This window comes from Pleurodeles waltl, chromosome 6 (genome assembly GCF_031143425.1).
Source record: "Pleurodeles waltl isolate 20211129_DDA chromosome 6, aPleWal1.hap1.20221129, whole genome shotgun sequence".
NCBI lineage: Eukaryota > Metazoa > Chordata > Amphibia > Caudata > Salamandridae > Pleurodeles > Pleurodeles waltl.
The window spans coordinates 252,294,161-252,310,700 of record NC_090445.1 but is presented as its reverse complement, the minus strand read 5'-3'; the positions used below and the strand labels follow the sequence as shown (position 1 = coordinate 252,310,700).

At 46.5% G+C, this 16,540-nt stretch overlaps 1 protein-coding gene across 3 annotated transcripts in view; it reads left to right on the top strand.

Annotated features, from left to right (window-relative positions):
• The window catches only part of CDC27 (cell division cycle 27), a 623,340-nt gene that overhangs the window by 302,752 nt on the left and 304,048 nt on the right, over nt 1-16,540 (top strand). For all 3 annotated transcript variants that reach the window (XM_069238052.1, XM_069238050.1, XM_069238051.1), the window contains exon 12: nt 9,117-9,289. In XM_069238052.1, the coding sequence (XP_069094153.1) occupies nt 9,117-9,289 (173 nt within the window). The remainder of the gene's footprint in view (nt 1-9,116; nt 9,290-16,540) is intronic.

Genomic DNA, 16,540 nt, shown 5'->3' with positions numbered 1-16,540 from the left:
AAGACCGTTTTGGAGCCGAGACCTTCCACAGCATTTTCAATACCGAAAAAACATCAGACTTCGGAACCAAAAAGGACAGGTTATATAGAGGAGCAAGGACTTTCCAAAAAACTGAGAAAGCCATAAAACCTCTGAGGAAGAATCGGACATTGAGCCCATTCTACAAGTTATGGATGAGAGGCATTCTAGGATATACATCCATAAAGAGACGGAGAGAATTATTACAGCACCTCCTCTAAAGACAAAGAGAAAGCTGACATTCCGAGAAGAACTGGACACTGCACAGCCCCCAGCTAAAGTGCCAAAGCAAAAAGAGAAGCCAGTGCCTCCTCAGTCCTCTCCTCCTCGTTCTCCACACCTTCCTACCTCGCCTCACACCAGCCCTCCTCCAATGCCTTCTCCAACACTTTCTTTTGATTCCCAAGAAGACATTGTAGATCCATGGGACCTTTATGATCCTGATCCCCTCCCAGATAACAACCCAGACACCTACTCCTTTAAACCATCTCCACCTGAAGATACTACAGTATACAATCAGGTCATAGCCAGGGCTGCAGCCTACCATGGGGTAACAATACACACAGAACCATTAGAGGAAGATTTTTTGTTTAACACGTTATCCTCAACACATTCTAGGTACCAATGCCTCCCAATGCTACCAGGCATGGTAAAGCACGCAGACCAAATTTTTAATGAGCCTGTGAAAGCAAGTAAAATCACACCTCTAATAGAGAAGTATAAGCCTGTACCCTCTGACTGTGATTACATCACCCATCGGGTGCCTTCCGATTCAGTGGTGGTTAGTGCTGCACAAAAGAGGGCAAATAGCCAGTCTTCAGGAGATGCACCCCCTCCTGATAAAGAGAAATTTGACGCTGCAGGGAAGAGAGTTGCGTCCCAAGTAGCAAATCAGTGGAGGATAGCTAATTCCCAGGCACTACTAGCCCGTTTGATAGAGCCCATTGGGATGAGATGCAGGATATCATACAGCATCTCCCAAAATAGCACCAGAAGAGGGCACAGCAGGTAGTAGAGGAAGGGCAAGCTATCAGTAACAACCAGATAAGGTCTGCCCTTGATGCAGCTGATACAGCTGCAAGGAGCGTGAGCACAGCAATTGCCATTCGAAGACATGCATGGATGCGCTCCTCTGGTTTTAAACCAGAAATCCAGCAGGCTATGTTAAACATGCCTTTATACAAGAAACATCTTTTTGGGCCAGAGGTGGACACTACAATAGAAAAATTGCAAAAAGACTCCGATACAGCCAAGGCAATGGGTGCTCTGTATACTACACCATATAGGGGGTCTTTATGTAAGCCTCAGTTTCGAGGAGGTTTTAGACCACAATCCTCCGAGGCATCAACTTCACAAGCAAAACCACCTTATCAAACCCAGTACCAGAGAGGTGGGTTTAGAGGAACGTACAGAGGAACATACTCTAGAAATAGAGGTAAATTCAAAACCTCTAAACAACCAGCAACACAACCAAAACAGTGACTTTACTCACTCCCTTCCACTCCACACATCTCCTGTGGGGAAAAGACTACAGCAGTTGCACATTGGCAAAATATCACCACAGACAACTAGGTGTTATCAATTATCCGCAATGGCTATTGCCTAGAACTGATAAACACTCCTCCAACTATTCCACCAAGATATCACGAATTAACCCCAGAATATACAGTTCTTTTACAACAAGAGGTTCAATCTCTACTACTCAAACAAGTAATAGAACTAGTTCCACAGTCTCAACTAGGAACAGTTTACACACAATACTTTCTAATTCCCAAAAAAGATGGCACCCTCAGGCCAATATTAGACCTCAGGCCCCTAAATTTGTATATCCTATCAGAACCTTTTCACATGGTAACTCTGCAAGATGTTATCCTGCTGATACAAAAAGCAAGACTTCATGACAGCCCTAGACCTCAGAGATGCGTATTTCCACATACCCATCCATCCAGCTCACAGAAAATACCTCAGGTTTGTCATACAAGGAAAACACTACCAATTCAAGGTGTTAACTTTCGGCATAACAGCCCCAAGGGTATTCACAAAGTGATTAGCAGTAGTAGCAGCTTACCTAAGAAGACAACGCATCCATATTTTTCCATATCTAGACGATTGGCTAATAAAATCAAGCAATCATACACAATGCCAAAATCGTACACATTATTTGATAGAAACTCTGAACACGCTAGGTTTTTCTATAAACTACCAAAAGTCACACCTTCAACCAGCAAAAGTACAACCGTATTTAGGTGCTATCCTAAATACTCAATTAGCTGCTGCATATCCAAATACACAAAGGATACAAGCTTTTCAAAATCTAATTCCACTTATACAACCAAATCAACAATACACTGTAAGATTTGTCATGAAAATCTTAGGAATGATGGCATCTTGCATAGCAATAGTCCCACATGCAAGATTAAACATGAGTCCCTTACAACAGTGCCTTGCACAACACTGGTCACAGGCACATGGTCAACTTCAAGATCTAGTGCTGGTAGACCGCCAGAAACATATGTCCCTTCAGTGGTGGAATCGCAGCAACTTAATAAAGGGGCGGTTGTTTCAAGACCCTGTGCCTCAGAACATAATTATGACAGATGCATCAATGACTGGTTGAGGAGCTCACCTAAGCAATCACAATATTCAAGGGCAGTGGGATGTCAAACAGAAACAGCTACACAGAAACCATTTAGAATTATTAGCTGTGTTTCTTGACCTGAACGCATTTCAACCTCTTCTCAAACAGAAGAATGTTCTTATAAAGACAGACAACATGACAACCATGTATTATCTCAACAAACAGGGAGGGACACATTCATCTCAACTGTCCCTTCTAGCCCAAACAAGTTGGAAATGGGCAATTCACAATGAAATTCATATATTAGCACAGTGTGTACCAGGGATAGACAATCAGTTGGCAGATGTCCTCAGCAGAAATCACCAACAAACACACAAATGTGAGATTCACCCTCAAGTACTTCAAAAGTGGGGAACACCAGACATAGATCTATTTGCAACAAGCGAAAATACAAAATGCCAAAACTTTGCATCCAGACACCCACATTGTCTAGCCAGAGGCAATGCTCTATGGATCAATTGCTCAGGGATATTTGCTTATGCTTTTCCCTCTCTCCCACTCCTTCCGTTTCTAGTCAACAAGTTGCGTCAAACTTCACTCAACATGATACTCATAGCACCAACATGGGCACGTCAACCGTGGTACACACTACTAGATCTATCTGTAGCACCTCACTCCAAACTCCTACGCAGACCAGATTTGCTAACACAAAACAAAGGTCAAATCAGACATCCAGACCCCAATGCACTCAATCTAGAGATTTGACTCCGGAGGTCATGGAATTTGGATATTTAAATATCCCATCCGAATGTATGGAAGTCATTAAACAAGCATGAAAACCCACTACTAGACAGTGCTACGCAAGCAAGTGGAAAAGATTTGTCTATTATTGTCAATCTAAAACCATAGATCCTCTTAAAGCATCAATACAAGACATTCTATGTTACTTCATTTGCAAATATCTAATTTGGCTTTTTCCTCCATAAAAATACACCTTACTGTAATATCTGCATACTTACAAACTATTCAACATAGTTCTTTATTTAGATTTCCTGTTATTAAAGCTTTCATGGAAGGGCTAAAAAGCATCATTCCATCAGGAACACCACCAGTTCCATCGGGGAATTTAAATATAGTGCTTTACAAGACGTTTGGGACCACGTTTCGAACCCATGCACTCTTGCTAAATTCAGTTTCTAACATGGAAAGTTGCCTTCCTGGTGGCATTACTTCTTAAATAAGAGTAAGTGAAATACAAGCTTTCACTCTTGAATAACCTTTTCTCCAAGCACACAAACACAAGGTTGTACTAAGAACAAATCCAAAATTCCTACCAAAAGTAGCCTCACCATGTCACATCAATCAAATAGTGGAATTGCCAGTCTTCTTTCACACATCCAGATTCTGTGGCAGAAAGAGCTCTGCATACACTGGATCTTAAGAGCTCGAATGTATTACATAGACAGAACTAAACAGTTTAGAAAAACAAAAAAACTTTTTGTGGCTTTTCAACATAAAGGCAATCCTATATCAAAACAAGATTTAGCAAGATGGATTGTTAGATGTATACAAACATGTTATATCAAAGCAAAAAGACAACTGTTAGTCACTCCTAAAGCACATTCTACAAGAAAGAAAGGTGCAACAATGGCTTTTTTATGAAACATACCAATGGCTGATATATGTAAAGCAGCTACTTGATCAACACCTCATACTTTTACTAAACACTACTGTGTTGATGTTTTATCTCAACCACAAACCACTGTAGGACAAGCTGTCCTAAGAACATTATTTCAAACAACTTCAACTCCTACAGGCTAGCCACCGCTGTTTTATGGGAGGACTAACTGCTTTGTAGTCTATGCGCATAGCATGTGTATCTGCAGCTACACATGCCATCGAATGGAAAATGTCACTTACTTGTGCTGTTTGATATTAAACATCCCTATCCTCAGTGAAGCCATTATGTAGCTGGGGAATTCGTAGTGCCAGTGGGCAGCACATGTATTTAAAATGGTTTCCCTCATCTGAGAACTGACAGAGATAGCAGGGGCAGATCTGCTTGTGCAGATATGCCCTCGCATATAATATAAGGCACCGAGCCTTAGGGCTGTAAGACCTGCTAGAGGTGAGACTTACACATATTACATGCAGTGTTATGGAACATGGCACACAGGCTGTTTGCCATGCTGTGTTTTCACTTATGTCTGCTCCAAGACAGCCTATCATGTGCTTGGTGAGGTTCCCTTAGGGTAGCACAATTTGTGCTGCAGCCCTTAGGGGACCCTCTTTTGTACCCCAGTCCGTTGGTAACAGGGGTACCATTTACTAGGGACTGAGGGTGCCAATGGTTTTGCTAATTGGGTAAAAGACTGCAGTTTGGGTCAAAGAGATTTGGCACTGGTTTGCAGGAACCTAGTGTATTTTCAGTTAAAATGACATCAGATACCAGGCAAAAAGTGGGGGCTAACCATGCCAAAAAGGATGCTTTCCTACTGTGTGTGTGTGTGTGTGTCCGTCTGTCTGTCGCATATGAGAGGTGGCAGAGGCCTTGAAGCCTCTGGGGTTGGTATGCAGATAGAGTAGCCATCCTGTTGGAGATGGTGCTACATTTTCGGCAGAGCAGGCATTGTTTCCTGACCTCAGATAACGGTGGCTCTCATCTACAAGGGGCCCGAAACTTGTCTGTGGTGGCAGGCTGGACGATACCAGTCAGCCAGCACACTAGAAGACTCGTAGGTTTTCAGGGGAAACCTCTAAGGTGCCCTCTGGGTGCATGTCACCATAAATCTAGTACTGGCAACGGTACAGACTTATTAGGACAAGGTGTTTGGTACCAAACACCATGGGTTTAAGGAAAGCCATCATGTAGCTGGAGAACTCGTAATGGCCAGTTGTAGGAAGTTGGCTCTGTATATACTATTTCAAAGTAAGAAATAGTGTGCACAGAGTCCAAGGGTTCCCCTTAGAGGTAAGATAGTGGCAAAAAGAGATAATGCTAATGCTCTATTTTGTGGTAGTGTGGTCGAACAGTAGGCTTACCAGAGGGTAGTGTTAAGCATTTGTTGTACACACACAGGCAATAAACGAGGAACACACACTCAATGACTTACTCCAGGCCAATAGGTTTTTATATAGAAAAATATATTTTCTTAGTTTATTTTAAGAACCACAGGTTCAAGATTTACAAGTAATACTTTAAATGAAAGGTATTTCACTCAGGTATTCTAGGAACTTTGAATAATCACAATACCATGTACAGTTTTGACAAAAATGGCAATAAGCTATTTTAAAAATGGACACAGTGCAACAATCAACAGTTCCTCGGGGAGGTAAGTAAATGTTAAGTTTGCAGGTAAGTAAAACACTTACAGGGTTCAATGTTGGGTCCGAGGTAGCCCACCGTTGGGGGTTCAAGGCAACCCCAAAGTTACCACACCAGCAGCTCAGGGCCGGTCAGGTGCAGAGGTCAAAGTGGTGCCCCAAACACATAGGCTTCAATGGAAATAGGGGTGCCCCAGTTCCAGTCTGCCAGCAGGTAAGTACCTGCGTCTTCGGAGGGCAGACCAGAGGGGTTTTGTAGGGCACCGGGGGGGGTGTGTGCAGGGGGACACAAGCAGGCACAGAAAGTACACCCTCAGCGGCACAGGGGCGGCCGGGTGCAGAGTGCAAACAGGTGCCAGGTTTCTAATAGGAATCACTGGGGGGACCCGGGGGTCTCTTCAACGATGCAGGCAGGCACAGAGGGGGATCCTTGGGGTAGCCACCACCTGGGCTAGGCAGAGGGTTGTCTGGGGGTCACTCCTGCACTGGAGTTCGGTTCTTTCAGGTGCTGGGGTGCAGTGTGGTTTCCAGGCGTCGGTGCCTTGAAGCAGGCAGTCGCGGTCAGGGGGAGCCTCTAGATTTCCTCTGCAGGCGTAGCTGTGGGGGCTCAGGGGGGTCAACTCTGGCTACTCACGGGCTCGCAGTCGCCGGGGAGTCCTCCATGTAGTGAGTTTTCCGCAGGTCGAGCCTGGGGTGTCTGGTGCAGATTGGGAAGTCTCACGCTTCCGGTGGGAAATGTGTGGTCTTTAAAAGTTGCTTCTTTGTTGCAAAGAGTTGCAGTTTCTTGAACAGGGCCGCAGTTCTCTGGAGTTTCTTGGTCCTTTAGATGCAGGGTAGTGCTCTGAGGCTTCAGAGGTCGCTGGACCCTGTTGGATGCGTCGCTGTCGCAGTTTTCTTCGAAGTAGGGAGACGGGCCGGTGGGGATGGGGCCAAATCAGTTGTCGTCTCCGTCTTCACTGCAGGGCTTCAGGTCAGCAGTCCTTCTTCTTTAGGTTGCAGGAATCTCTCTTCCTCGGTTCTGGGAGCCCCTAAATACTGAATTTATGGGGGTGTTTAGGTCTGGGAGGGCAGTAGCCAACGGCTACTGTCCTTGAGGGTGTGTACACCCTCTTTGTGCCTCCTCCCTGTGGGGAGGGGGCTACATCCCTAATCCTATTGGGGCAATCCTCCTTCTACAAGATGGAGGATTTCTAAAAGTAAGAGTAACCTCAGCTCAGGACACCTTAGGGGCTGTCCCGACTGGGGGATGTTATCCTTGTTTTTCTCATTATCTCCTCCAGCCTTGCCGCCAAAAGCGGGGGCAGTGGCCGGAGGGACAGGCATCTCCACTAGCTGTGATGCCCTGTGGCGCTTTAACAAAGGGGGTGAGCCTTTGAGGCTCACCGCCAGGTGTTACAGTTCCTGCAGGGGAAAGTGAGAAGCACCTCCAGCCAGTACAGGCTTCGTTCCTGGCCACAGAGTGACAAAGGCACTATACCCATGTGGCCAGCAACATGTCTGGTGTGTGGCAGGCTGGCAAAAACTAGTCAGCCCACACTGGAAGTCGGGTATGTTTTCAGGGGGCATCTCCAAGATGCCATCTGGGTGTATTTTACAATAAAGTGCACACTGGCATCAGATACCAAACTTCCCAGTTTTCAGTGTAGCCATTATGGTGCTGTGGAGTTCGTGTTTGACAGACTCCCAGCCCATATACTCTTATGGTTACCCTGCACTTACAATGTCTAAGGTTTTCCTTAGACACTGTAGGGGGATAGTGCTCATGCACATATGCCCTCAACTGTGGTATAGTGCACCCTGCCTTAGGGCTGTAAGGCCTGCTAGAGGGGGGGACATACCTATGCCACAGGCAGTGTGAGGTTGGCATGGCACTCTGAGGGGAGTGCCATGTCGACTTAGTCATTTTCTCCCCACCAGCACACACAAGCTGGCAAGCAGGGTGTATGTGCTGAGTGAGGGCTCCCCAGGGTGGCATAAGACATGCCGCAGCCCTTAGAGACCTTCCCTAGCATCAGGGCCCTTGGTGCCAGGGGTACCAGTTACAAGGCACTTTCCTGGGTACCAGGTTGTGCCAGTTGTGGAGAAAAAGGTACAGTTTAGGGAAAGAACACTGGTGCTGCGGCCTGGTTAGCAGGGTCCCAGCACACTTTCAAATCATAGCTTAGCATCAGCAAAGGCAAAAAGTCAGGGGGTAACCATGCCAAGGAGGCATTTCCTTACACCAGTGCCCAGTAAATTTACTTAAATTGGCTTCCTTGTTCACTTGTACCAGCTAGTAATTGAACTAGACAGCACAGATGCTTGCATATATGCCCTCACATGTAATACAGTACTCCCCACTTTAGGGCTATAAGGCCTGCTGTAGGTTTGATTTAAATATATCATATGCAGTGACTTTGGGATGGCACACGATGAGTGTGCCATGTTTTTACACATGGTTTGTACCATGTCACCAAGTTTGTGATGGCAATCTAGATGCAATTTGTATGAGGGTCCCTTAGGTCCACTTTAGTGCCCATGCCCCTAGGTACCAGGGGGACCATCTACTAGGGACCTACAGGGATGCTAAGGTGTGTGCCAATTGTCACACAATTAGTCCATTTTACCATGTTTTTAGTGAAAGAGCACTAGCGCTAGGGCTTGGTTAGCAGGGTCCACAGTGCACATCGGTCAAAAAACATCAGTACCAGGGGCAAAAAGAGGGGGTGACCATGACAAAAAGGGCACTTTCCTACAGTATTCGGCTGCACTAAGGGACAACCATTTCATGCTGAACCCACATAGTCATGTGAAGTTGACCTACTTACCTAAGCCAATCAACCGCCTAATATACATCCCTTTTATGTTTACACTTGTTTTTTTGGTCCCTCATTTCTAATAGCACTTTTCGATCTGTTTGTTCCTCTCCAGTTGCTTGCACACAATTCTGTGGTCTGTGTGTGTTACCTCCAAAGTAGTAGATTTTGCCTAGCTATCATAATCCTAATTCTTGTCAAAGAGTGTTTCAGGTCGAAAGGTTTGATTTAGTAGGGGAATTTGGAGTCAAGAGCATCGGTGTGAGAAATACCAACTTATAGAATCCTTTGACTAATCATTACAATTCATGTCATTTGAGAGCACGTTTTATATTTTGTAGTTTTGGCACAGTTTTTTCTGATAATAATATGATTGCTATTTGGGTCCTTTATTTCCCCAGATGGTTTGATGAGTCTACTTCGTGACATGGGGAAAGGATATTTAGCTTTGTGTTCATACAACTGCAAGGAAGCAATCAGTATTTTGAGCCATTTGCCTTCTCATCACTATAATACTGGTTGGGTGTTGTGCCAAGTTGGGAGAGCCTACTTTGAAATGTCAGAGTATATGCAGGTAAGTATCCAGAGTACTGATTTCTGCATTCTATGTAAATAATTGTACAGTAAGCTCTAAATTGATGATAAAGCAAAAGAACATCAAAGAAATGCACAGTCCTTTGCCTTTGGACATAGAGAAGCAAGCTTTACTATTTTGCTGGAACCATCAAATCAGTCTTGAGAAGTTAACTAAGCTTGTCTAGACTATCAAGCCAAAATTTGCATCCTTTTGTAACCTAATTGCGCTAGTCATTTAGCATTGTACTCTACTGCATCATAGGATCCTCACCGATGGTCATTAAGGTAGAATATTCCCTTCCACATGCTGGAATCCCAGAACAAGGGGTTAATGAAGCTACAACAGCCAATGACATTTCATCCAGGGGTTGGTTGCGAGGGAAATCATCTGGCATGCCATTATATTGTCCATATTCAACTTCTGCAAAATGTATCTTAAGTTTTCTGCAAAATTCTTAAACCAAAATGTAAGCCACAAACCCTAGTTTATGTGGAAAGACAAATGTCTTTGGAGTAAATCCATACTAGGTCATGGATAATAAAACCACCATAAAAGGGATGTGGTGAATAAATCTATATTAGGTAGCTGACATGTAAATTACACGACGGTTGCCTATGCAAAAGCTAGTTTTAGCAGTTACCTGACAGACATTTTACAAAGTGCTCAATTGTAAAGCTACATAAACCACCGTCTTAGAAAACTTAATTTTCTGTGATCTGCAAAGTATTTAGACCGATTAAAATCTCCTATTGCCCATGGTAATGAACAGTGATGCTTGGATGGGCACAAGTTGACAGTGCAATTTCAAATGTTTTCAGGTCTATACAACCTCTTGTTCTGCTACGCAGGTATTTACTTCTTCCCAATCCATTCCAGAACTTTATATAGAGAGAATTGTAACCCAACCTGTAAATAAAGTTCTGATGGATACAACTACCTGTGGATTCCTCACGACGGAACTCTTCTTCCTAGCTTCTGCACGTCGACGAGGACGTCACAATTGCCCACGCGACGCCGTCTGATGTCATACAGCCAATAAGAGGTCCTCGCCGACGTCAGTTCCCTTTTTTCCGTGCCATTCGAACAACGGTTATCTTCGAGGGAGCTACTGTTGCTACTCGACGTAGTTAGTTATTTTTGCTTTGAGGCATTACAATGTCGCAAAGAAAGTCAGGATTAAAGCCCTGCAACGAGTGCAGTTGCAAAATGTCGGTTACGGACCCACATTCTGACTGTTTGTGGTGTCTTAGTTCCGACCACGACGTTGACAAGTGCGATTTTTGTCAACGTATGAATCCAAAGGCCTTAAAAGAACGTGAGGCCAAGCTTTTTTGGCGAAGTCAAAGAAAAAGGAGAAAAGACATCACCGCAAGTCATCTCCACCGAAGTCGCATCAGCGTCATCGGGACTCCCGGCGTCGTCGAGAATCTCGACGTCGGTCGAGTAGGTAGAGGTCGCGATCGAGGTCACCTTCGACTCGACGTCAGAAGACTTGGGAAGTTAGTCCCACCGTCTCTCCCCAGCCGCCGACGCCGTTGGCATCTCCGACTTCACTGATGTCGCCTGTTAATCCTCCTTCGGTGTTCGAGGTTCCACGGCGTCAAGACTTTTCTCCAACTTTGCAGACGTCGGGACCGGCGCCGATGTCGCCTTTAGCCCAGGCACCTCAGTACCCGGCTTTCCCGGCCCCTGGAGCCGATAGTTCCGCATTCTTGAATGCGATGTTCTCCATCTTTCAACAGATGGCTCCAGGTGGTGGACCGGCTGGTCCTTCAGGCCCTTTGGCCTTCAACATGGGTGCTCCAGCTCCGCTACGACCGGCACCCTTTATGCCCTTTTTTCCCTTGGGAAATGTGGGCTTGGCGCCGGTGTCTGCGCCTGTGGCGTCAGCGTCTCAGCCAGCGACGCCGAGTAGACCTGCACCGGCCCCGGAACAGTCTTCTGTCCGTCCTACTCCTCGTTCGGCTCCGAAGAAATTCATAGCGCCGTTAGATCCGGCGTCGGATGGATCCGAGGAGCGACGTCAAGCTTCGACATCTGCTGACGCCATGTTGACGCTGAGGATAGAGGAGAGACTGCATTCGAGGAGGCTTGCTCTTCGCCTCCTTGAAGAACAAGAATATGGGAGGCAGACTTTGGAGGAAGGGGAGATTGAGGACTCTCGTGAAGATCTCCATGGCTTGGACACGGCTAGTGGTCTGGACACCTCTCCAGAGTGGGACTTGTCGTCACCTGGGGAGTACACGGAGGAGGCGGCAACATTTCATTCGGTCATCAGAAAGGCGGCTGACTTTTTGGACCTCCCTTTGCCGGTGTCTGAGCCCAAGCCAAACATCTTAACAGAAGAGTTGCACCCTGCCTCAACAGCTGCAGAGCCACTTCTGCCTTTTAATGAGGCCCTGTTGGATCCCAACATGGAAATCTGGAAGAAGCCGGTGTCCTCTTCGGCGGTGAATAGATCTGTGGCTCGGAGATATCGAGTTGCACCTGCTGACCCAGGCTTCCTTACCAGGCACCCAACTCCTGAAAGCCTAGTGGTTCAGGCTTCTTGTTCAGCCCGATCTGCTCCAGGATCCTTTCCAGCTGTGCCCTCAGATAGAGACTCTAATTTTTTTTTTACATATAGTCGAAGAAGGCTTTCTCGTCATGTAGCATGGCTTTGAAATCCACCAATGCTGCGTGTATTTTAGGGAGATACATTTACGCCCTGATGGACGAGATTAAGTCGACTCATACTGAGGTGCCCCAAGAATTAATGAGCCTGGTTTCTGATGCTGAAGCAGCAGCAACCCAGGTTATTCAATCTGGGTTAGATACGACCAACTCTGTTGCTAGGGCTATGGGTACTGCTGTGGCTACAAGTAGGCAAGCCTGGCTTCGTAGCTCTGGATTTTCTTCTGATGTACAATCAACCCTTTTGGACCTTCCTTTCGATGGCGATAAGCTTTTCGGCTCCAAGGCTGATTCAGCTCTAGAGAGGTTCAAGGAGAGTAGGGCCACTGCCAAGTCTTTAGGCTTGCAAGCCTCTTCTTTTGCTTCCTCCAGATTTTTTAGGAGGTTTCGAGGATTTGGTCGTGGTTCCTCCTCCTCCTTTCGAGGAAAATTCCAGCATCAACCCACCTCTGCTCTCTCCTATAGATCTTACAGAGGGAGGGGTAGGGTCCGGACCAGAGGAGCCACTCAGCAGCACTCTGCCTCTTCCTCTGGAGGGGTGCAGCATGGGAAGCAGCCTTAGACTTCAGCCAATTCCTTCTCACTCCACTCCTGTAGGGGGGAGGTTATTGAATTTTCTCCACAAGTCGGAGTCATAACATCAGACTCCTGGGTTACCAGCATTGTGAGGAAAGGCTATGCCCTACCCTTTTGGGAGTTTCCACCCCCCATCCTGCCCGCCCTTCCTACTGTACAGAAGATCATCTCCTGTTGCTACAACAGGAGGTTCAAGTCCTCCTTTCAAATGGTGCGGTGGAGTTGGTTCCAGAGCAGGAAAGGGGTCAGGGTTGTTACTCAAGATGCTTCCTGATCCCCAACAAGGATGGTCGGTTGAGGCCAATCCTGGACCTGAGGATCTTGAATTGGTTCCTCAAACAGGAAAAGTTCAAGATGCTGACCCTAGCTCAGGTGCTTTTGGCGCTGAACGATGGAGATTGGATGGTGTCTGTCGACTTGCAGGATGCTTACTTTCATATTCCGATACTCAAATCGCACAGGAAGTATCTCCGGTTTGTGGTGGGGTCGCAGCACTATCAGTTTGCGGTCCTCCCGTTTGGTCATACTTCAGCACCTTGAGTCTTCACAAAGGTGATGGCAGTGGTTGCAGCAGTGCTCAGAAGGAAGGGGATAGCAGTATTCCCTTACCTGGACGACTGGTTAATCAAAGCCAAGTCTCCGGAGCTCACGTTGCATCACCTTCAGTCGACAACCCAGTTGTTGTTCGACCTGGGTTTTTCAGTGAATGTACCCAAATCTCACCTAGAGCCCTCTCGGCGCCTCCTGTTCATAGGGGCAGTACTGGATACAACATTGAGTCGCGCCTTTTCTCCGCGTCCGCGGATTCAGGACATTCAGGCGTTGGTGCCAATGTTTCAAAGTGGAGTGGTCGTTCCGGTCCTCAAGGTCCTACGCCTGCTCAGTCTGTTTGCTTCTTGCATTCTGCTGGTCACTCACGCTCGCTGGCACATGAGGGCTCTTCAGTGGTGCCTCCGGAAGCAGTGGTCTCAACACAAAGGCGATCTCAAGGGTTCAGTGAAGATCTCCAGAGATGCTGCCACGGATTTAAAATGGTGGATTGCGAACGGCAATCTTTCCCGAGGAAGGCCGTTCTCGCAAACTCCGCCGGTGGCCACAGTAATAATGGATGCGTCCACTCTAGGGTGGGGAGCTCATCTGGGGGACCTGGAGATCAAAGGTCTTTGGTCTCCAGTAGAACAGATGTTTCATATAAATCTGTTGGAGTTGCGGGATGTACGTCTGGCTCTCAAGGCCTTCCTTCCATCTCTTTGCGGTCAGTCGGTTCAGGTCCTGACGGACAATACTACGGCGATGTGGTATATAAACAAGCAGGGAGGAGTAGGGTCGTACCTTCTCTGCAGAGAAGCTCTACGGCTTTGGTCCTGGGCAAAGGACCATCAGATTTGCTTGGTAGCAAATCATCTGGCTGGAGTCTTGAACGTACGTGCGGACAGTCTCATTCGCCATTTCTCGGCCGATCACGAGTGGCATCTCCATCCGGATCAGGTCAGTCTAATCTTCCAGATGTGGGGGTTTCCTCGGATAGATCTGTTTGCCACTCGGGAGAACTGGCACTGCCCGTTATTCTGCAGCCTCCAGTATCTGGGACAAGGAGCATTGGGGGACGCGTTTCAGATGACCTGGTGTGACCAGTTGCTTTACGCGTTTCCCCCCCATACCTTTGATTCCTCGAGTTTTGAGGAAAATACGCCAAGACCGGGCCCAAGTCATCTTAATAGCTCCGGATTGGCCAAGGAGGGTATGGGACACGGACCTTCTCCAACTCTCTCTGTGCCCCCCGCTCCGTCTCCCTCTCAGGGTAGACCTCCTCTCTCAATCGCAGGGGCAGGTTTTACACCCCCACCTCCAGAGCCTGCACCTTCATGCCTGGAGATTGAACGGGGCAACCTGAGTTCCTTTTCTCTCCCGTCTGATATAGTGGATGTTATCTTATCAGCCAGGCGACACTCCACTAAATCTATCTACGCTAATAGGTGGGCTAAATTTGTGATTTTGTGTGGAGAGAGGCAAATTGATCCCTTACGTGCTCACTTTCTGACTTTTCTTATGGGTTCCCCGTTTGAGCCTATGCATTCTTGCCCCTTAAGGTTATTGGTCCTAAGGACTGTTTTCCTTGTTGCAATTACTTCCACAAGAAGAGTGAGTGAGCTGCAGGCTCTATCTATAAAACCCCCTTACACATCTTTTTATGGGGATAAGGTGGTGTTGAGGACCAAGGCTGCTTTCCTACCGAAGGTTGTTTCACCCTTTTATATGTCCCAAACGATTACTCTTCCCTCGTTTTATCCTCCGCCTCATCCTTCAAAAGAAGATAAGAGACTACACCGCTTAGACCCGAGGAGAGCGCTAAGCTTTTATATGGACAGAACAAAGGATTTCAGGCTGGAGTGTCAGCTCTTCTTCGAGTACGTGGGAAAGAGGAGGGGAAAGGCAGTTCACAAGAGAACACTCTCCAGGTGGGTCATTCTTTGCATTAAAATGTGTTACTCTTTAGCAAAGAAAGAACCCCCTGATGGTATAAGAGCTCATTCCACCAGAGCTAAGTCGGCCTCTTCGGCCTTGGCTAGGGGTGTTCCTGTGGTCGACATCTGCAAGGCCGCAACTTGGTCATCCCTCCACACTTTTGCGAAGCATTACTGCTTGGACTCTGAGGTTAGGAGGGATGGCCATTTTGCACGGTCAGTGCTGCAGGATTTCTTGGTTTGACCATTCAGGCACCCACCACCGAGTGCGGTACTGCTTTGGGACTCTATTCAATAGGTGAGGAATCCACAGGTAGTTGTATCCATCAGAAGAACGAGTTACTTACCTTCGGTAATGACTTTTCTGGTGGATACATTAGCTATCTGTGGATTCCTCACGGTGGGCAATTGTGAAGTCCTCGTCGACGTGCAGAAGCTAGGAAGAAGATTTCCGTCCAATGCTGGCGCAATGGGAGTATTCAATAGGTGAGGAATCCACAGGTAGCTAATGTATCCACCAGAAAAGTCGTTACCGACGGTAAGTAACTTGTTCTTCTTCAACATTTGGTATCTGTGATAGTCACATATGACTACCTAACTGTCTCAAAGAAGGTAATAGTTGTATATGTGTGGTTAAGGGTGGTGTTACTTAGTCAACAGGGCATTTTTTACATATTAAAAAATATGGATACACTATTTTTAGCAAAACTTGCCAATCCAACATCAAAGAGGTGCAATGTATGCACAGCTCTAGATGATGTTGGTGATGGAATCTTGCTTTTACTGATAAGTACCTTCTTTTTATTTATTGCAGTGACTATTGTGGCACTCCCTTCACCACTACATTTCTGTCCTGGCTGTAACAGTTTTCCTTCTGGATGAACGAATGAGGACTGTGTAGGAGGCCGGCTTAGTTTATGGTGTACACTTATGGTGTGGCACCCTATACTGAGTCCAAGCTACCCTTAGAAATAATGTTTAGGTGTCCAGATAGCAAAAGCTCTCTAAGGGTAGCTGTGGTGAGCAGCTAAAGCTTATCTAGGAGGAGTGTAAGTCAGTCAGTAACCAGTCACAAGAAAGAACCACTCCAGGTGTTGCAAAAATAAAGGTTTCTTTATTACAACACTATAGCTAAACTACCGTTGGTATATCGCCACCTGGATATATCAAAACACAAAAATATACACTCAGTAACAGTCGGAAAAAGCATTAAAGTACATGGAACCCTATGGGGCGGAAGGGGGGCAAACCATATACTAAGAAAGTGGTATATAAGAATGGAGGTTCCCAACCAAAGTAGGTGTGTTAGGATCCGAAGGGGCTGATGGAGTAGGAAATCACCAGAGGTAAGTACTAAAAAACCCACAGGCGTCCAGGTGCAGCTCTGTAATTGAGTTGGGTGTCCAATAGGTTAACACAGGACTGATGCTCTTAGGTTGTTTTTTAGATTCATGACCCTTCCCAGTGGACCCCGAGGAAACCAGTTGTCACAAAGAAGGTTGGAGAGTGCCCCCTCCTGGTGACACCCAGAAGT